Raw genomic sequence first — 22,249 nt, forward strand, 5'->3', positions numbered from 1 at the left:
CTGGAGGAGTAGCGACCTGAGGCTGGGGTCTGAACTCCTGAGGCCACCAGACATGTCTCCTCTTGAAATATAGAAAGGATGGTTTGCCTGTTGTGCTCTTGCCGGCTGCTGGCCTTTTGTAAGATAGGGGCTCCCAATTCACCTCCCTACCCGCCACGTGGGACATGACGCCCAGGGTGTAACTCTCCCTGGCAAAGTGGGACAGAACTCCCAGGATGAGCCAGGACCCAGCAGCATGGGATTGAGAAAGACTTCTTGACCAAATGGGGCAAGAGAGAAATAAGACAAAATGAGGTGTCAGTGGCTGAGAGATTTCAAACAGAGTCAAGAGGTTATCCTGGAGGTTATTCTTAATGCATTATATAGATATCGTCTTTTTCAGTTTATGCTGTATTGGGGTGGCTGGAGGGAAGTGCTTGAAACTGTTGAGCTGTGTTCCAGTAGCCTTGACTCTTGAGAATGATTGTATAAAGGTATAACTGCTACAGTGTGACTGTGTGATTGTGAAAACCTTGTGTCCGATGCTCCTTTTATCTGGGGTATGGACAGATAAGTAGAAAATGTGAACAAATAAATAAATAATAGGTGAATATATTAATATTAATATTTAAGGGGTAAAATACATTGGCTAGATGGAAAGACTGGTGGTCAGTGAAAGGGAGGGGTAAGGCATATGGAATGTTTGTTTTTTGGTTCCTTTTTTATTTCTTTCTCTGTAGAGATGCAAATGTCCTAAAAATGGGCTTGGTGAGGAACACACAACTATTGTATTGTGAGCCATTGATTGTACACCATCTGTGGACTGTATGTGTGCAAAGAATTCTCAATAAAAATATAAAAAAAACCATAGAGCCTTCTTTATCAATACTAATATGCTGAGCCTACCCGGTGGCATGGGGGTGCTTTGATGGCCTGATGTCACTTTGTAGGCTCCCCAGGGAGGTGTGGGCATCAGGGATTGGGCTGTCCCTCTGCTCAGGTCAGATTGTCGACACAGGCTGCCTTCTCGTTGGCATTTCTCTGGCTGTGGTCACTGCAGTGTGCACGATGAGTTACTGCCATCGTTCGGGAAAGATGGCTTTCAGGTTATACCCTTGGTTTTTACTACTGAGCTGTGATCCCAGTGCCTGCCTCCTGCATTGGAGATCAGGTTTGCTCTTTTATCAGCTTATGTTACTATTTTTCAAGTGCTGCTTTTTGCTTCTATTAGTAAATCAGGTTTTCAGAGATAATATTGGGTGCCACGGTTTGCCATCTTTGTCAAATCTACCTGATGGGACAGCTATGGTAGGTAAAGTGGTATAAATTTTAGAGATTATGGTAAATAAGAGAAGTAGTCATATGAAAATGGTTACTCATTAAGGCTCTTGGAAAACAAACTAGAGTTTGCTTTTTAATACATGATGGTCATTTATTCATCCACTCATGCAACAAACTGCATACCAGGGAACGCTCTACCTTCTTTTATAAACATCTCTTATTACTAGAAAAAAAGAGCTGCTTTTCCTTGGAGAGGAAAGGAAGACGACCTCTAGCCTTTGGTCCATGTGGTCACCGTGGCAGAGACAATGACCCGTTTTGGGTACTGTAGAGGAAATACAGCCGTCCCAGTGCTTACAGCAGAAGCACAGTCAAGCTGAGACATTCCACTGCCCTCTCGGCTGTGGTATCCCAAGTTAGACTCAGTGGTAATTTGTCTGTTCGCAGTTCTGTTTTGGTCCAGCCTCAGGTGGGACTCAGTTAAACTGTTAGAAACTGGCCAGGATGACGTGGCGCAAGACAGCTGAGCTGGCCATTGCTTCCAGCCCTTTCCTGGTCTAAGTGATTTCGTTCACGTTGGCTCCGGTTGCTGGCTGTTCTCACTGGTGTCACCATCATCATAGAAACTGGGATGTTTCTGCCACAGTCCTCAATGGGGAGGAGGCGGGAAGCGTGTGGAGAGTTAGAAGGAAGGTGGATCAGACTGCAGCCACACCAACACATGATAATTCACGTTTTTAAGTCTGCGTCTCAAGTTGTTGAGAGAACGCTCATCCTGTCTCTTCCACCCTAACAATCCCACATTCAAGAGAAGCGTCAGCCCCAGCGTCAGCTACCTGTCCTCTGAGGTTCCTTAGATAAAGAGGAAAAGACCCAGTTCTGTATTTTCCACTAAAGACCATCTCCCATAGCACTGTCAAAGAACTGGGGTTTCACTCCACCCCCACCTGAAGAAACAGGAAAGCTTGCGGCTAAGTATCTAAATGCCCTTGTTGCAAAAAAAAAAATTAAATTCCAAACGGAAATATTATAAACCTAATACAAATCACAAAAGTATCAGCTGGAAAATCAAAGAAATCAAGCTGCTTTTGAGATTAAAGACTTTAGTCCCAAAAACAAAATGAGAAGATCTAAAAGGTTCTTTTCTCTTGGACTGTGTGATGTGGCTGCATTTCAGGTGCAGTATAATAGGGGAAAATTGGTGACTGAGAAATCTAGGTCTACTCCTTCTTTGCACGACCGCCTTGTCTGGTTTTCCTCGCTTTTCTCATGCTCACCTTGCAGAAGCTCATTGAGCCACGTTCTGTGCTTTCAGGCTTGTGAATACATTACACACCCTATGTACATATGCATGTGCATACATGACCTTTCACATCTGCTGAAATCCTTCAGAAAATCTGTCTTTTGATATTTAACGACTTACTTGAAGCCTGGCTCGGATTCGTATGCCTGTCAGCAGATTGGTTTTCAGTGTGCCGTGTTCTCATGTACCCAGCTCATGTAAAAATAGCATGTTGGTGGGAGGGTTTTAATGTTTTAAGGATAACAGGGAATAGAAGAAAACATTCATTTGTAATTTTTGTTTTTGCTTCACTAACTGGCAGTCATTGAAGATTCCTAGAAGAAGACTTTCCCAAACCTTCTGAGTTCTTAGAAGAGTTTCAGAGCAGGAGGAGCCTTTGAGAGACCGAGTTTCTTTTTGCAGTTTTACTGTTGGGGAAACTGAGGCTCAGAGAAACAGGGCCGTGTGCTCTGGCTGATGGGTAGGAAATAGTCCATATGCAAATTGGACCCCATATGTAGCCTGATGCAAAGCATTCAGCTGGTTATGTCAGTAATCCCAAAAAGTACTTTTGATATATCAGAAGCAAAATTTATTGGCATAGAAAGCATTCGCCCAGTTATCAAAAGATTTTTATTAGCTTACATCTCTATTCAGTGTGCAAAGAATAACAATGAAAAGTTTAAGATGTCTTCAAACAAGTCAAGGGCATCTCTGCCCAGTGGAGCCCTGTGGAGGTTCTGGCATGCCAGATTGCAAATTGGCTGGCATCTTTTCAAATGATCCAGTTTCCCCAAGTGAGTTATAATGTATTTTTTTGTTGTTGGGGTTATACAAAAGAAAGTATGATGCGACTGGGTGCGTTGAGTGTAAGCACCAAGTTCTGAAGATGAAGTTCTGGAAAGCTTCTAATCTGATTTTTAAAAAAATTTAAGTATAATTAAGGCAGTTTTGCCATGAGTAATATTAGCAGGAGTTAGCATGTGTCTTGGTGTGTTGTTAGCGTGTCTGGTGTGGTATCACATGTCCCATCGTTCTCTTCTCTTCCTTGCTTTGGGTTTGGTGGCTGTGGACATCCAGTGCCAGATGTCGTTAGAGTCAAAATGACTGCAGAGCCAAATAAGGCCTTTTGAGAGGAGAGGACATGTTTGAGACATTGCTTTCACTGAGCTGACAAACCGGGCAGCAGTTCTTTTCTTCTTTAGGTTTCCTCTGCTTATCTTTTTATTAAAACAAACTTTTAAAATTGTATAATAGAACATGTATACAAAGCAAAGAAAGAAAAAAGCAATAATTTTCAAAGCACTCTTCAACGAGTAGTTGCAGAACAGATCCCAAAGTTTGTCATGGGCTACCATTCCATCCTCTCAGATGTTTCCTTCTAGCTCAGGCGGCAGCTCTTAAAAAGCTACTTTTCATTCATTCCTCTTCCCTCAATTCACTATACTATGCCATTTCATCTTAGGTTCGTGCTGTCTTTGAGCATCTAGCAGAGACTGTTAGCACTTGGGACCTTGGTATTGATCTCTAGACAGGCCAAAGGGCAAATAAGGAGTTGTAATGGTGTGGGCATTTTCTGCAGGGCCAGTTGGGCACACTGGCAGCACTGAAACCCCTAACTTTTCTCCAGACATTTTCAGATGCCACAATGGGACTTTTGTACAGAGAAAGGATTGGGGAGGAGAGGGCAGCAGAACCATATTTGGTGTCTTCTGGACGCGCTAGTAACTGGCAAACCACTCAGTGCAAACTTTGTTGAAGTTTACATTTTAGTCTTGTGTGAAAAAGTGAAAGAGTCTTTCTCCTTAATTATTACTCCAGTTTGGCCCACTACTGTAAAATTAAATTCAAAATAAATGGGTAAAAAAAGTCAAAATGAAACGACAGTCAGCATTTAAGAGGTTGATGGGCACCTGCTGCATTTTAACAGTACGAATGGTCCCTTGTTGGTAATTTGACTTGTTGTGATAGCAAGAAAACCAAAATCTTATGAGAAGCAAATGAGTGTACAAAAGAGAATGCAGGTGCATTACTATAAAAAAGATCCATTATTTGGAAAAAATGTCTGCGATTAAGGAAGGGAACTAAGTATCTTGATGCTAAGGAGATGATATATGTTGCATTCATTTTTTTAGGTGAAGCCAAAAATCTTCCCACGTATCCGGGGCCAAACAAGATGCGGGATTGCTACTGCACAGTGAACCTGGACCAAGAGGAGGTTTTCAGGACCAAAATAGTGGAAAAATCACTCTGGTAATGTCTTTGCATTGCTTTCCTTGATACTGGTGCATATTTCTTCTGTAGAAATAATATGCAGGACGTACATCTTCTTCCCTTTTTTTTTTTTTTTATGTTGGTTGACTTGAGTGAGGAGGAAGAAATCTTCATGGGTTCTTGCTTGCCGGGGCAGTTAATGTTGGATTTTCCCTCCCTGATGGTGAACTGGTGCATATTAAATGCTCGTAATGCACAGGGCTCTGAACAGCGTAAAGGAACAAAAGCCCACAGGTGTAACTCTTATAATAATTCACCTACCTGAACATTTATGAGCATTCTTTAATTAGAGATGGACTGGGAAGTATATATTGCAAAAGAGTGAGAAGAATATTCGGAAAGCCTTTTTACCATCTTCCCTTAAGTTTTCATAAAGAAGCATGTCTAAGGGGCTGTCGGGAGACCTAGAAAACCTTTACTGGTGAGATTTGAGGAAGAGAGGTCAGCCAAAAAAACCAAGTGAATAAGTTTTAGGAATGAGGAATTTTCTGTATAATACATCGGTGCTTCTCAATTTTAGTTTATATAGGAAGCCCTGGGAGGGTCTCTTGAAACACAGATGTCTATTTTAGGACCTCTAGGGTGGGGCCTGAAGTTTGCATTTCTCACATTCTCCCGGGTGGTGCTGCTGTTCCTGACCGCACCTGGAGCAGCACCGCGCTATATCACGAAATGAAATGTGGCTGGGGAGCAAGTAGTTCTAACAGTCACAGCAATTTGTAAAGGGGATGGGAAAAAAGAAACCTGAACAGAGGATTGTGGGTTGGCAAAAGTTTCATTATAAAGTGGGTTAGAAGGTGATATGGGAAATTAATGAATTGTAGTTAGATGCAGTACACTAAAGCTTCTAGTGGGGCTGGAGTCTGGAATGAATTGCTTATTATGAAGCAATTCATAAAGGAAAGAAGACACCTCTGTACAGCTGGTGGCTTCGTCTTCAGGTTTAGGACTGTTGGTTTCGTGGCTTCACCAAAACAGCTATTTTGATTTGTGAACATTTTTAGCAGATGAATTGCATATTGCTACTTCTAAGTGGGAAAAAACAACACATTCTGATGAGTTAATGAACTTAATTTTTAGAAAACTGTTGAGGATCTCCTGCCCCTCTGAGAGATCGGAAGCATGTTTCATTCTCCTCCATATGTACCATTGCTGCTAAATGCTGCTTCTTAATTCACATTTGGTGAAGCTGCTCCTCAGGCCGAGTAATTCGAGTTGTTTGTGTTATTTTAATGCATACTCCAGGTTTTAAAAATAAGTTGTTGAAGGAAACTAAAAAGACTGCAGAATATTGTCAGGAGTCAAGTGAGGCTTTAAAAGAATTTCTTTATGGTGTTTATGATGAAAGTGATGATGGGGGTGACATTTCTACCTAAGGAAAATGGAAAGAAATCTTATTTTTTCTCTTCGAAGGTTATTTCTGTTAACCTCTAATTGAGAAAAACCTTTTCTATATTTAAATGGTCTGATGTTAGAGGCCAGTGGGCCACAAAGCTGGCAGTTACTGACATTCTTTGTACAACTGGGCTCCCCTGATGTCACCTCTTCCCAGACCGATTGAATCAAAACCTCTGGGAAAGGGCCCCTGGAATCTTTTTGGGACTCTCTGTTTTAGGTGAGGTTGAGAAGTGGGGACCAATTGTCCTCAAAATATTTCAGGCAAATCTGGAAATAGAAATCATAGTTTCTGGTTTGGGTGGCACTTGAAAATGTGCTTCCATAGCAGCAAAGGGAGTCTGGGAGCTAAATAAAATAATGATGTAGTAATACTGTCCCTTCTTGGGAATCAGCTATCTGCGACATGATCACAGTCAGGTGGTAACCCTTAAAATCCCTTGATAAGGAGCCAGGTCATGCTATAATGAGTGTACTGAAGCTAATACACTTGACTCATATAGAACTTCTGACTGTTTCTCATAAACTATTTACTGTTTCTTTACAGACAGTTTTAATAATCTTAGTTTTTTCTTCTTTTATTAATTAATTTGTTAGTTCAGTGAATATTTATTGAACACTTACCAAATGTGCCTGATGAGTGAGTGAGTGGCTGCTATGGATAGAAAGAATTAAAACTGACAGCAAAGAAAGAGACAAAACGTAGATGACGTCATTCCAGGACCTTAAAAAATAAAAATGCCTGTGGTTTATTAGTATTGAGGCAAACAGCTCTATTCACGTGATGAGCCTTGCAAGCTGGTACTCCTAAAAGCTCTACCCTTAGTGTAAGAGTGTAAGATAAATGAAACCATCCCATAAAATAAATTAGCAAGACAACCTACCTGTCACCATTTGCAGATGAATATTTTAAACCAAAAACTGGATCTTGCATTAGTTTTTATCCTAAATCCATACATTTTTTTGTGGTTCAAAAAAATCTCAATCCATGAATATAAATTAATGTCCTAGATTAGTATTTTGTCAATGTCCAGTCATCTCTGAAGGAACCCAATTTCAGTCCAGGTCTCAAAGAATTCCCATACACAAAATTTTAAGGAACATGAGCTTAGGGCATCAAACACATAAAGTACACAAGGAATTAAAACATCATGCGCCATGCCAACAGAAACAATAGACAATAGGATCAGACCTGCAGAGTTTGTAGATACTGGCAGAATCTGACATAGAATGTGAAATAACTAAGCTTAATGTATTTAAAATAATAAAAGACAAGCCTAAAAATATGGGCAGGATTAAGATACTGCAAGGAATCATCAATCTAATTTGAAAACGAACCAAGAGAATTTCTAGAAATGAAGAAGACAAAAATTTAAATAAAAAACTCAGTTAATGAATTGATTAATAGATTAGACACAGCTTTAGGGAGAATTAATAAGCTAAAAGATCAATTTGAAGGATAGTTCAGAGAAACAAAGAAATGGAAGGTGCGAGAGGTTTAGAGACACAGAAATTAGAATAATGATATCTAAAAATGACTTATGAGAATTTTAAAAGTGGAAAAAAAATGAAATGTTGGAGAGGCTTGTTTGAAAATAATAGGAGGAAACTGGTATTTTAAAATTCTGAGGGGACAGAGCTGAGAGACAGCAGACCCTGCCATAGTTGAGATGAGAGAGGACAAAGGCTTGGATTCAAATGATGACCTTCAAAATGGAGGGACATAGATAAACTTGAGAGGTTGGGTTAGAGCCTCAACACAGGAAACTGTCAGCCCTTGGAAAACTGAGCGGACCACATTCCAGATTTTAGCCATTGCCTCCAGGCTGCCTCCAGCAGCAGGGAGTCTGCTGCTCTTGCCCTCTCTGCTGTGTGTCATGGAGGCAACTTCCCAGAGCTGAATTTCTTTCTTTTTTTTCTTTTCTTTCTTTTTTATTTATAATTGATGATAGCACATTTTTAACATTGTACTTTTTAAAAAAAAATATTTTTATTGTAAACAACAAACATACAAACATTCTTGGCATGGTTACAATCAACGGCTCACAATATCATCACATAGTTGTGTATTCATCACCATGATCATTTTTTTGGACATTTGCATCTCTCCAGCAAAAGAAATAAAAAAGAAAAAACTCATGCATGCCATAACCCTTACCCCTCCCTCTAGTAGTAGTTCAATCTACTCAAATTCCAACCTGGTTTTAAATGCCTAAAGATTTTTCAACACTATTCTTAATAAGTAACAATTCAAAGGATATATAACTGCTTGTGATGAGTAGTGGTGCAGAGGATTGTGTTGCCTGGGGAAGAGCAGCTGTTCGTATCCCAATTGCCTTTTTTTTTAAAGGGTTTTTGTATGTTCCATGATTTCTTAAATTAATTTTTTTTTGAATACCAAAAAACACCAAACAAACACAAATATTCTTAACTTCTGATCATTCCGTTCTACATATATAATCAGTAATTCACAATATCATCACATAGTTGCATATTCATCATCATGATCATTTCTTAGAACATCTGCATCTATTCAGAAAAAGAAATAAAAAGAAAACAAAAAAATTCACACATACCATACCCCTTACCCCTCCCTTTCATTGATCACTAACATTTCAAACTAAATTTATTTTAACATTTGTTCCCCCTATTATTTATTTTTATTCCATATGTTTTACTCGTCTGTTGATAAGGTAGATAAAAGGAGCATCAGACACAAGGTTTTCACAATCACACAGTCACATTGTGAAAGCTATGTCATTATACAGTCATCTTCAAGAAACATGGCTACTGGAACACAGCTCTACATTTTCAGGCAGTTCCCTCCAGCCTCTCCATTATGTCTTGACTAACAAGGTGATATCTATTTAATGCTTAAATAACTTCCAGGATAACCTCTCTACTCTGTTTGGAATCTCTGAGCCATTGACACTTTATTTTGTCTCATTTTACTCTTCCCCCTTTTTGGTTGAGAAGGTTTTCTCAATCCCTTCATGCTGTCTCAGCTTATTCTAGGGTTTTTCTCAATCCCTTGTTGCTAAGTCTCAGCTCGTTCTAGGATTTCTGTCCCATGTTGCCAGGAATGTCCACAGCCCTGGGACTCATGTCCCACGTAGATAGGGGGAGGGTGATGAGTTTGTTTGTTGTGTTGGCTAGAGAGAGAGGCCACATCTGAGCAACAAAAGAGACTCTCTTGGGGGTGACTCTTAGGCCTAATTTTAAGTAGGCTTGACCTATCCTTTGTGGGGTTAAGTTTCATGAGAACAAACCCCAAGACTAGGGGCTCAGCCTATAGCTTTGTTTGTCCGCTCTGCTTGTGAAAATATCAAGAATTCAACTTGGGGAAGGTGAATTTTTCTCCTTTCTCACCATTCCCTGAAGGGGACTTTGCAAATACTTTTTTATTCACTGTTCAAATCACTCTGGGATTTATCGGGGCATCACTCTGGACAAAACAAAATCCCAGAGCTGAATTTCTGAGTTTTCCCCAGCAGCCTTCCTCCAGAAGCAGCATTACTTGCAAGAGTTGAGCATTGATTTAGCAAAGTCAAGGTAGAAAATTTTAAAAGTGTGTATCTACATCTCTGGAGTTAAAGAGCCAAAAGGGTATTCTCCTGCCGTGGGGATTCCCAACGTGGCAGAACTGGTCAAGGTCAGCAGTGCTTCAGAGCCTTATCAAAAGGGGTAAAATGGAAACCAAAACAACTAAACCCTCTTTCTAATATCCTTTCTGGTGGAGAAGTGGTTACCATTGTCAACTAACCGTTAGACAACATTGTCTTCTGACTCAACATGAAAGTGCAAATGGAACGTGAGAACTAAAAGGAAGAAAACAGATTTCCTTTTTTTCCTTCTCACTAGAAGCAGGGTGTGCCTGGGCATCAGGGGACCTATTACCTAATCACCAGTCTGTTGTATGTCGTCCAGCAACTGTCTTCCCTGCCTGTAAAATGAGGGATTTGGCAACAGTTTTCCCTTTTACTACTGGCATTTACGACACTGATGTCTACATGGCATCACTATCAGTTACCATGCTGGTATCTTAAAAGAAAAAAATCCTCTTTTCTTTTTCTTTATTATTATTATTTTTTAATGGGAGAACAGAGGTTGAATGATAGCATCTGTTACCAATTTATGTTTTAGAACTAATTGAAGCTGACACATTTTGGAGAAAAAGCCTTTTTGCTCCCTGTCCTGGTCCCTTCTTAAACAAAATGATTTTGGGCAAAGTTTCTATCCTTCTGGGAAGAATACAATCTTTATGTTGAAAGTGAACTCTGTTTACACTTTCAACTTTTTAGAGCAATGTTTTTTTAATCAAATAGCAGCACATTATTTGTTTACTTGTTTATTTAAATGAACAGTTATCTGAAATCAGTAGGCCACGGTTGGGAAGCTCAGGAAAGAGCCCCCTTCCCTTGATTGCTTAATGAATCTGTCTGAAAGTATCTTAGGGCTTCCATTGGGATGTGCCAGCCTCCTGCTTCTGAAACGAGAGCTATGGACCCCCACTCGGTCCCTTTTGCTCATGAGAGAAATAATTAGAAGGAAGGAGAAGAGTATGCCGTGGAGGAACTCATCATTTTATCCAGTAAAGGAGTGCCATATTGATGTTATTTTAGAAAAGCAACAAGGGGAAAAAAACCTCTTAAATGCTGGGTTAGTCCAGTCATTAGCAAGAATCTACCAGAAAGTATCAGTATTTTCATCCACCCAAGAAAATTGAATGAACACTGTTTATATCCTCAATGACGATTAGTGATAAATAATATTGCTACCTATCAATTGCGAATGTATAAAAAAATTGTGAATATATGAAGACAGCTTCATGGCTCAGTAGAGAGCTGACCCCAGGTCCCAAGGTCCCTGATTTGACCTTCACCCACCCCTTCACCTTGGAGGGGTGCAGTCATGGCGGGGGGAGGGGAGAAGTTCCCTCCGGGGAAGATGGCAGCACTGCTTGAAGCTGTTACACTTGGTTCTCTGATCCTGACTCTTGAGCAGAGAGCCCCTCCCTCTCCCAAAGCTCAGCATGGGCCCCTCCACGCAGCTCCCAGCCCAGACAACTTCTTCTTCTGCGCAGTGGCCTCCATGTTTATTGTGATTTAGCTTTATCTGCAGTGACATCTGGAGGAGCAGTGTGGCCACAGGTCCCAGGCGGCGAGCTCTGCGGTCTTTCAGTAGCCCTGACCCAGGGGTTACTTTTCGTTTCCTTCTCGGTTCACCTCCCCCCTCCTCCACCCAAATATAAAACCCCTATTTACAGTTAGCTCAAACTCATCTCATTTTCTAGTTTAAGGGGCCCTTTGCTTCTTTAAGAATTTGGCTGGATATTTATTAGTGATAAAAGGTACAAACTGTATAGAAGGATTCCTTTTTGTTTCAAAAATTGCCTGGGATATATATAAATAAATGTCAATGTGGTCATTATATCTGATTAGTGGGACTATGGGATGTATTTTTTTGTTCTCTTCTTTGTGTTAATTAGAAGTTAGAAAAGTGAAGTCCCAAAGACAAACCTTATTAAAAAAGTGGAGGGGGAGTTAGAGTAGCGCTGTTAGCATCCTTATAAGACTCTCCAAGGCTGTAATTCTCAGCATGAAGCAAACTTGAAGAGCTTTTCTTAATGAAAGCCCATCCCACACGGTTGGGTCTGAGCTGCCGATTTGGTATTTAGGAGGAGCCAGTGGGTCAATGATATGAAAGTTTCTTTCTGCTCATACTGAAAGATGTAAGTTGTTCAGAAAATAGTACTTTTATGTGATACAAATGACTAAACCAAGAAAGGACCTCTGCAGTTCCAAAGCTTGATTCAGGGGGGGAGGAGTCATTTCGGGTGTGAGCCTAAAAGGGCTCAGGAGGAAGTTAGCGGTTTGGGAAGACAGACTATTCATTCTTTCAGAATGCTTTTTTAAAAAAATCAAGTTGTTGACTTACAAAACACCTCCTTTGAAATTAGGAGAGTATCTAAATAACATTTTCCCCCCTAATATTTCCTTTTCTCTACAATTTCTTTAGCTGAAGCCTAAAAAAAAAAGTCTGTCTGAATTGCATACAGTATTTGGTGAGGACTGGAATATAGTAGGTCAGCTTGAGTAGGAGAGCTGTTCTCTCATCAAGGGCTCCAGGCAGCGCCTCTCCTTAAATTTACTATTTTTCGAGATTTCTTTGGGTGGCAATTCTGTGCTGCACTGAGATGTGTGACCGTGGACCCATTCCTGTGTCCTTGGCTGTTTATAAAGCAGTTGCTTCTGTGCTAAGTGCCCCAGGTAGAATCCAGCAAGTTCTAAGCTGGGTTTTAGATAAGCTGGACAGTGCAAGAGCTTTCTCACCTGGAACCCCCAGGAAGGCTCCAGGGGTCTTCCGGGGTACCCCGTAAGTTTTCAGTGTAAAAGCCTCAGGAAGCTGAACCCAGCAGAGAGAAATTTTCACAAAGGGAGTGAAGCCAAGAGATTTTGAAGGACGAATTCATCAGCAAAAATCCCCCCAACCCACACAGATGGGTGCCTTCTGATGATGCAGCAGAAGGAACACTGACCCAGCACAGCGTGGACACGGGCCAGGTGCTGGCGGCATGGGACCCTGAACTGACCTTTTGGTTGCTGGGTTGTGAAGAGGTTGAGGGGTTTCAGGGGAAGGACAGGGTGGCGGAGGTGCTTGGGCGTTCAGGGCACTGGGGCTAACAGACCAGCCCATCAGCCCAGTCACTTCCTGTGCCTCTGCATGCCGACACCTTCAGCCCGTGCTTTAGTCACTGCTGATATACCCCACCAGATTTAGTTCAGATCTTTAGGCATAATTCAGCATTAAGTAAGATTCCGCTGAATTAGTGAATTTAACAAATGAAGGAAGGAGACCATGATCCTCTCCTGTAGTGCAGAAGCCTATCTCTTTGGTTGTGTCGAGTCGCTGTCCAGCGCTGGGCATCTGCGGTAGGTCTAACCCGGCCCCGTTTGAACCAGCACGTGTTTCAGTTTGCATTTCTGGAAGAATTCATATTCACTTTCAGTGAGAAAAGGCCTTATCCCAAATGGATTTTCATAAAAAGTGCCCTCCTCGTTTTTCTTGAACATTGTAATTTTATGAATGCCCATTTTTATAGGTGTTTCTTACTTCATGAAAAGAATTTTTCCAGATAGTTTTATGCATGTCAGATTTTATTTACTCGTATTTTTTCCTGGCAGGGCATTTATTATTAAACTTTATCTTTGCTTCTGATAGAGAATTAGTTGGCAGTCATCTTAACCCAGAGCTAAGGTATTGCATGCTGGACACAAACATCCCAGACTGACTGCCTTGTTTTCCCTGCAGTGAGAATGAAGGACAGAAAAGATGAGTGATTGCCCGGCTCACACCTGGTTATGGCAGAGCTGGGCCCAAGGCCCAAGTCTCCAGTTAATTAGGAAAGTCTTCTTACCATGCCACATTACCTTCCCTTTCATTTGTTTCTTTTCTTCTGGTTTCTGTGACCAGTGGTATGCATTTAAATGCATGTAGGGCAAGTCTGCATTAAAGGAAGTGTACAGATCATTTTCATAATCTAGGAATGCTTTTAGATTTGCAGTGCTCTGCACTCAGAAATTGTCTTCTCTATCTGCAGAGGTAGGCTGGCCTTACTAATGTTAGGGTATTGGGACCTGGGAGTCTTGTGGATCCCATGGGGTGTGGGGTCCCTTGACAGTTTCCTCTGGCTGCTGCCATCCCTGCTGGAGATCTAGGGGAGATGAAGGAGTTTTAGGTTCACTGTGGAGTCCCTGTTATAAAGAAGAACCTTCTCTGTCCAGGGAAGACCCTCAGAGAGCTAGAGGCTGCCCAATCTTTTTTATATTGGTTGCCAACCCCCTCCTCTTCCTTATATCTTGCTTTGATCCCTTCTTCTACTGGAGCTTCTGTTTTTTTTTCTTTTAATAATTTAAGGCCATGGTTACATTTCATTCTTTTCTTCCATGTGACTATCCTGCTATTGCAGCACAATTTGTTGAATTTTTTTTAGAGGGGAGTGGAGGAAGTACACAGGCTGGGAATCGAACCCGGTCTCCTGCATGGCAGGCGTGTTTTTTTTTTTTAAATGCAGGAACATGTCACAGTGTGGAAGGATTCCCTTAGAACCTGGCAGGACGCTTAGGCCGGCACGGAGCAGGGGTGTGGCTGCCCTGCACAGGCACATGTGCCCAGGGTGCCCCTCGGGCTGCTCCAGGCTCCTTTCCCGAAGGGGTCTTAGCACGAGTACAGCGCCTTGGATGGCCCCTCCTGGGTGTCCGAGTTTGGACGGGGCATTCGTAGGAGAGACTGTTGGTGTGTTCCCTCCCTGCAGGAGGCTGCGGAGAGAAAGCTTGCCCTGGTGACCTTCTCAGCACAGACTGCACGTCCTGGACTGTGCCTCACGCTCTCTGCTTTCTGTCTTTCTTCTCTCCGAACAGGCGGTGGGTTTGAACGGCTCCATTTCCTTTCTCCTTTAGGAGTTTTGAACCGGGCAGTTTCTGGACCAACAGAATATAGGGGTTTAATGGATTTTCCATTGGCCAGTTTAGAACCCTTTAGAACCCTTTGGAACCCTCCAGCGTTGGCCTGCAGCTTCTCCTTAAGGGCTTTTGCAGCAGCCTCTGCTCCTCCCTGCTGGCTTCCTGAGCCTGATGAGTTAATTCCTCCCTGTTGACCAGTTCTGGAGTTGGAAACATCTTAGTAATCACAGTTGGCCTGATGTATGACTTTATGACATCTTTGAAAAAATCCTTTTTTCAGTCACTTTAAAAAGCATGGTCTGTCATGGAGCCGGTTGGGCCTTAAAAGATCCTGATTTTAGCTTGTTTGCAAGGACTTGTGAATTCTGTTCGTGGTGGGAGAGTGTATGGGAGAAGTGCTGAGTGAAAAGAAGGAGGGTGTGTGTGGTGGGATGTAGTGATAATAGCATACATTTCTTGAGCGTCTTTGTGTGCCACGGGTGCTGGTATGTGTCCTGCACCGGCCAGCAGATGAGCTCCTCACTGTGACCCTATCAGCAGATGTGGACTGTTGTTGGTGCCATTTTATAGTTGGCGAAACTGAGTCTCAGAGAGGTCAGGTAACTATCCAAGCTATGAAGCCTGTATGTCTAGTAAACCTTGGAGCTGGGCTTCAGACTAAGTAGACTCAGCTGGCAGAGGCTTATATCTGCTGTGTGCAAAATACCATTTTTTTGGTCTCCTGGTACTTTGGTAGGAGTATAAACAGCTTCCTGACCACTCGTCCCTGGGATCCTTGTAGGCTCACCTGCTGATCTGCCTGCCGATTTTGACTTATTGCTTGACTTGTCCTCTACTCTAGATTTGCCCTGGCTTCTTCCTGCCAGGCTGCCATCACATGCTCCATCCCGACACCCAGAGTTTGATAGTTTTCCTAGTGTCTTCCTCCAATCTCATCCTCAGAAGCTACCATGGACCCTTCAGGGCACTAATTTCAGGCTTACAGCCCTACCATTTTCCTGGGAAATCAGCAGGATTTCCAACTGCTGATGTCCCAGAGTGACTGAGACATTGAGAAATGACAGCAGATGTCTCCCAAGCATCTGGAAATTGGTGTTAGGATAGGGCTGGTACACAATCCCAATCAACAGCTCTTTACTTATGGTACTTCCAATGTCTTTGACCGAGGCAAGCATTTGTCGTTTCTCATGTTGGGTGGAAACAGTCAGACATGAGGAATCTAACTGTAAACCTCTATCCCAGTTTACCCCTTTCTCACTGATTCTTTGGGTTTGGTTTGAAAAGTCACAGCTCTGTTTGCCGGCATTTCAAAAGTAAACAACCCCACCCATCTTAAACCACACTGAAGAGCCCTTGCAGTTTAGCTCCTGCTTAACCATCGGTGTTTCTACTGCTGGAAGTGACAGACCATGGCTGGCTAGAGAGAGCACAGCATGTTCAACATTCTCAGGCCAAATCCTGGGCAGGAAATTTCTTTCCCAGCATTTGGAGGAAAACTCAGAGCTGATCTCAAATTTTCTTCTGTCCTATGGGAGAGATCTAACTTACATCCTGTCAGTCTCCTTTTCAAGTTTGTACGAACAAAGATGCTAGTTAACATTTGGCATGTGGTCTGATAGCTTCAGATGTGTGCATTTTTCCATCCCGTCCTTTGTGGAAGACAGAGCAATTTTCTCCTTTTTGGAGTTGCTGCCCCTCTTCCATTTAAGAGGCTGCTAGAGCATAATTCAGACAGTGACTTATAAGGCATAGTAGAATCAGGTAGGAGAAGCTTACAATCTTGTGGATCGTGATCTTGTTGGAAGCATCATAATGCATTTATAATGACAGCCCACAGACTCTGAGGGTCTGTGCTGCTCAGGTAATTTAAGGGAAGTTTAAAAATCACAATTTAAAGGAAATAAGAGATGGACTTAGATGAAATCAAAAAGGGTCTTCTCCTTTTTCTAAATATCTTTTGACCAAATGGGGTTTTGTTAGGCTTCTGTAATCTGGGGTTCCTTTATAGAACAATCAGCAGACCATCCAGTACTTGGGATGCCTTTGTACCTACTGCAGGTATGTGGACATATGGAAGTTTAAAAGCACAAATTTCACAATTTGTTATGCATCCAAGTTAAGTGACTTCCTTTTCATTCCCAATTTATCCACTGTGGATGTTTGAGTGCAATATTTGGCTTAATGAAATTTTAATCCAGCTTCTAGTTAACAATTTAAACACATGCACATTTTATTAGCTGAATACTGAGCTGTTCAGAAATAGGTGTCCTTTTTAGGAAACTGTATGCCCGTGCATTTCTGGCTTCTGGCCTCTGTGTGGGTGTGGCTCAGTCTTGGGTTCACCCCCCCAGCCATGAACCACTGTGCCTGCTGAGACGTGGCCTTCCCTGTAGCATATTCATGACTCCTACTTTGAAGAACAAACACAATTTTAAAAATAGTCCACTCACGAAGAAGTTCAGTGTGGGGGTTTCGCTGTTATTCATCGCGCAGCTTTCTCCCTCTCCTCCAGCTTGGAGACCAAATCTGCAAGCCGGCTTTGGCAGTGCTTGTCCAGGACCTCTCCTCCAGCCAGCCTGATTATGGGGAAGGGAATGTGGGCTTCCGCCAACGGCACGAAATGAGGGGGAGAAACAAGGCAAAACATTGAGTTTGCACGGCTGGTTCTCTTTTTTTCATTATCAAAGATTGCCTGTCGTGAGGCAGTGAGCGGGAGTGGTGTGGTATGGGGCAGTGCCAGCCTCGAACAGATGTGGGGCAAAGTCTCCAGGAAAAATCAGTGGTTTCTCAGCTGCTCCTAGACAGACACGGTGTTTTCGACCCCAAATTAGACCATATTTGAAATGTCCCAGCTGAGTTCCTTCCTCTCGCTTACAAATCTGGCCTCTAGGCTGATGAGGAGTTTAGATGGTTTCCCTCTGTCAGATCTGTCACTTAGAGATTAATCCTATTTTCTGCAAGAAGTCCCCCCCAACACCTCATTCTTTTTTCTTATTAAAGTTCACTTCATTCTGTACAACTACATTTGAGCTTCTTCCAGTGATTACCGAGAGGGAAAAAAAAAGGGAGCTTATCAGCCTCGCCTGGCCTCAGAGGCAGATGCTATTGGCACGCATTCATTTCCTTATGTCAAATGGCAGTCTTTAAAGCCAGCCCATTCATTTTAGGCAGCATTTTTTTTTTTTTTTTTGGAAAGAGGGTTCTGGAGCCCTAGGGCTGAAAGTGGGACCCGATTGTGTTGAGGCATTAATCATGCTTTTTGACTGCTGTTCGACCTCTGGGTTCTCAGGTCTGGGCTGCAGACAAAGCCAGTGCTGTGTGACGAGCTAGCCCAAGGTTAAGCTGGTAATGTTAAGGGGAAACTCGCAGCGTCTCTGTGGCCCCTTTGATTCTGTCAGAAAGAAGATATTGTCTTGCACTGGGGAGGGTGAGTGGGTGGGGAGGGAGGGATGGGAGAAATCACGCAGCTCCGAATGTGCAGCCAGTTTTCTTTTTCTTTTGAAAACTCACTTTAGATGGGATAGATGCTTTTCTGCTGCCCAGGGAAGAGACTGGTGCAAACTTTCCTTGCAAAGATGAGGGGGAGGCCATTGGGAATGAATTACTGTAAGGAATTGGCTGTGGACCTGGGCGTATGCGAGTCTTGGGATGGCTTCATCCCTCACTGCATCTGCTCTCTACCCTCAGCCGGGAATCAGGGCCGAGAAGAAAGGCAAGACTCATGTGTGTCCATCCCACAAAATGGGGCAATATCTGCTTTCCTTAGGCACGGTTTAATCTTCAGGGATTATACTGTGTCCGCACATCCTGGCAGTACGCCCTGATTGCAGAGCGTGCCTGCAGGCTGCGAGGGAACTCCAGACTCTAAGAGGTTGGTGTGAGCTATTCTGCTGCTTCCAACTCCAACTCCTTCAGGTAGAGGGAAACATAAAAAGATGCTTCTTCTTGATGCATTTCAGAAAGCGCGTTATTTGTCTGCACTTGCTCATTGATGGCAGAAATGTTTAATAGATTTTTTGTGTGTGATTTTAGTTAAAAAAGATATTCCTTAAATGTTTGCAAATTAGTTTGTAATACGAATTAAAAAGTCCCCAGAGGCTTAGTATCCTGAATATAAAAGGAACACTAATCAAATCAGAAAAAGATGGATATTCTAATAGAAAGATAGGCAAAGCGCATTTTAAGAGAAAATATGAGAACTACTCATGAACATATAATAGTGTTTTCAATGTCGCTAACAATGTAACCATTTTAAATGAAAGGATTAGATTCTTTTTGGTATCAATTTAGCAAAGTTTAAAAATATTGATAAGACTTGGTGTTGGTTAGTGTTTAAAGACTGCAGGTATGGGTATAAATTGGTATGAACTTCCTGGAGGGTCGTACGGATATATTGTGAATCAAAAACCTGAAATTGGTGAATATTCTTCCATCAAGCAATTTCTTTTTAGGGATTGATTCTACAGAAATAAAAACATTGTATGAAGATCGGTATGCAAGGATATCTATTCCAGGGTTGCTCATAATTGTGAACAAACAAAAAAGTACCCAGATGTACATCACTGTTAAAACAATTATGGTTTAAGCAGTTATAGGAGTCCATACATCTTCAAATATTTTCTATTTTTTTTTTTTTTAGAATTAGCACACCATTCAGTTCATCCATTTAAAGTGTACAATTCAGTGGTTTTTAGTACACTCCAATTATTGCACAACAATCACCATAGTCAGTGTTAGAGCATTTTCATCTTCCCCCAAAGAAACCCAAATCCTTTAGTAGTGACCATTTCCTCCCAATCTCCTCCTCCCAGCTCTGGGCAGTTCCTAATCTGCTCTTTGTCTCTATGGATTTCCCATTCTGAACATTTCAGGTACATGGAATAATACAATATGTGGTCTTTTGCATCTAATCTTTTCTGCTAAGTATAAAATTTTCAAGTACTTTGAATTTTGCGGCATGTATCAGTACTTCATTCCTTTTTATGGTTAAATAAAATTCCATTATATCAATATAGCCTATTTTATTTATCTGTTTTCAGTTGATGGACGTTTGGGTCGATTCCACTTTTTAGCCATTATGGATAATTATGCTATGCGCATTCATGTACATGTTTTTGTAGGAATATATGTTTTCATTTCCCTTGGGTATAAGCCTAGGAGCGGAATTGCTGGGTCTAATGGTAACTCTACATTTAACCTTTTGAGAAATTGCCAGACTGTTTCACAAAGTGGCTGCACCATTTTACGTTCCCATCAGCCATGTGTAAGGACTCCAACTTCTTTCACATCCTTGCCAAAACTTATTATCTGTCTTTTTGACCGTAACTATCCCAGTGGATCTACTTTCTTTCTTTCTTTCTTTTTTTTTTTTTTGCAGGGAAAATCCTCAATAAACTTTCATTCTTAAAAAATAAAATAAAATTTCTGTTCTGAATTAAAATAAAAGGATGCATTCTTTCCTATGAAGTTTTGTCTTTTTTAACAAAATGTCTGAATTAATAAAATTCAGATCATATGGGAAAATAGGGACATTCTAAAATTTGCCCATAAAAATCTAACTATGAATCAAGTTACCGTGAAAATACTGTTTATTGAGATGTATATGCTAAATATTTGGGAAAAGGATTAGGCATAATTGATGCGGGGATTGTGCCTGCAGATAAATGTAGTTTTAAATGGAACCCCTTCATCTTATTTTGCTTGGGCTGCTGTAAGAAAGTGCCATTAACTGGGTGGCTTAAAACAACAGAAAATGTCTCATGGTTTTGAAGTTAGAAGACTAGAGTCAAGGTATCAGCAGAGCCATGTTCCCTCTGAAGTCTGTAAGAGACAATCCACCTTTGTCTCTTCTAGTTTTGGTGGTTTGCTGGGATCTGTGGCATTCTCTGCCACCATTGTCACTTTGTGCTCTTGTCTCATCTGTCTGTGTCTGGGTCTGAACTTCCTCTTCTTACAAGGACACCAGTCACATTGGATTAGGGCTTACCCTAAAAGCCCATTTGGCCTCATTTTAACTTAACAGACTGCAAAGGAAATGACTCTATTTCTAAGTAAGATTGCATTCAGAGGCACTGGGAGTTAGAACCTCAACACATGCCGTTTTGGGGGCACAATTAAACATATAGCAATTTTCATGATAAATGGTCCAACAGAACTGCACCCTTGTTCCTGAATTTTGAGGTTCATGCTTTCCTGCCTTTGTGTGCTTACTGTTCAATCTAGGATACCCACACCCACAACTCTATATCCCACTTTCAATGATGGATAGAACACCTAGACACAAGATCAATAAGGAAATAGAAGACTTGAACAGTACTCTAAACCATCTAGACCTAACAGACATCTACAGGACCCTTCACCCAACTGTAGCAAAATGCACATTCTTTTCTAATGCACAAGGGTCATTCTCCAAGACAGGCCATGTTAGGTCACAAAACAAGTCTTAGTACATTAAAAAATTATTGAAATCATACAATGTATTTCTCTGACCAAAATGGAATGAGGCTAGAAATCAATAACAGGGAAAATTCACAAATATGTGGAAATTAAATAACTTACCCTTAAACAATCAGTGGTGCAAAGAAAAAATCTACAGGGAAAATTAGGAAATATCTTGAGGAAAAATGAAAATGTAACATCATAAAACTTATGGCATGCAGTAAAGGCACTGCTGAGATGGAAATTTATAGCTCTAAATGCTTACATTAAAAAGGAAAAAGGGGTGGTGCGATGGTGGCTCAGTGGCAGAATAATTGCCTCCCATGCTGGAGACCCAGGTTTGATTCCTGGTACTGGCCCCTGCTTAAAAAAAAAAAAGGACAAAGGATCTCAAATTAAAGACCTAACCTCAAACCTGGAGGATCTAGGAAAAGAAAACAAACTAAACCCTAAGTGAATTGAAGGAAGGAAATTATAAAGCTTAGAGTGGAAATGAACAAAATGCAGACTACAAGAAACAATTATATATATATATATTTTTGTATATATTTCACAATAAAAATCAATAAAGAGAATCATCAAAATTAAAAGTTGGTACTTTGAAAAGATCAATAAACTTGACAAAACTTAAGCTAATCTGATAAAGAAAAAAGAGAGAGGACACAAATAATGAAAGTCAGCAATGAAAAGGGTAACATTACCACTGACTCCACAGAAGTAAATTATAAGAGGATACTAACAACAGCAGTATGCCAACAGATTAGATAATCTAGGTTAGAAGGACAAATTCCTAGAACTACACAAACTAACTACACTGACTAAAGAAGAAATAGAAGAGCTCAACACACCAATATCTAGTAAAGAGATTGAATCAGTAATTTAAAAACCTCCCAATAGAGAAAAGCCCAGAACCAGACGGCTTCACAGGTGAACTTTATCAAACAGTTCAACAACTCACACCACTCCTGCTCAAGTGGGTTTTATCCCAGGTGTGCAAGGGTAGTTCAGCATAGGAAAATCAATACATGTAATACGTCACATTAACAGAGCAAAGGGAGAACACAGATGATCATGTCAATTGATGCTGAAAAGGTCTTTGACAAGATCTGACGCCTCTTCTTGATAAAGGCACTTAGAA

At 41.3% G+C, this 22,249-nt stretch overlaps 1 protein-coding gene across 2 annotated transcripts in view; it reads left to right on the plus strand.

Moving 5' to 3' along the window:
• Positions 1-22,249, plus strand: part of RASA3 (RAS p21 protein activator 3) — a 235,278-nt gene that overhangs the window by 82,023 nt on the left and 131,006 nt on the right. For both annotated transcript variants that reach the window (XM_077134966.1, XM_077134967.1), the window contains exon 2: positions 4,678-4,795. In XM_077134966.1, the coding sequence (XP_076991081.1) occupies positions 4,678-4,795 (118 nt within the window). The remainder of the gene's footprint in view (positions 1-4,677; positions 4,796-22,249) is intronic.

Source organism: Tamandua tetradactyla, chromosome 17 (genome assembly GCF_023851605.1).
Source record: "Tamandua tetradactyla isolate mTamTet1 chromosome 17, mTamTet1.pri, whole genome shotgun sequence".
Classification (NCBI taxonomy): domain Eukaryota; kingdom Metazoa; phylum Chordata; class Mammalia; order Pilosa; family Myrmecophagidae; genus Tamandua; species Tamandua tetradactyla.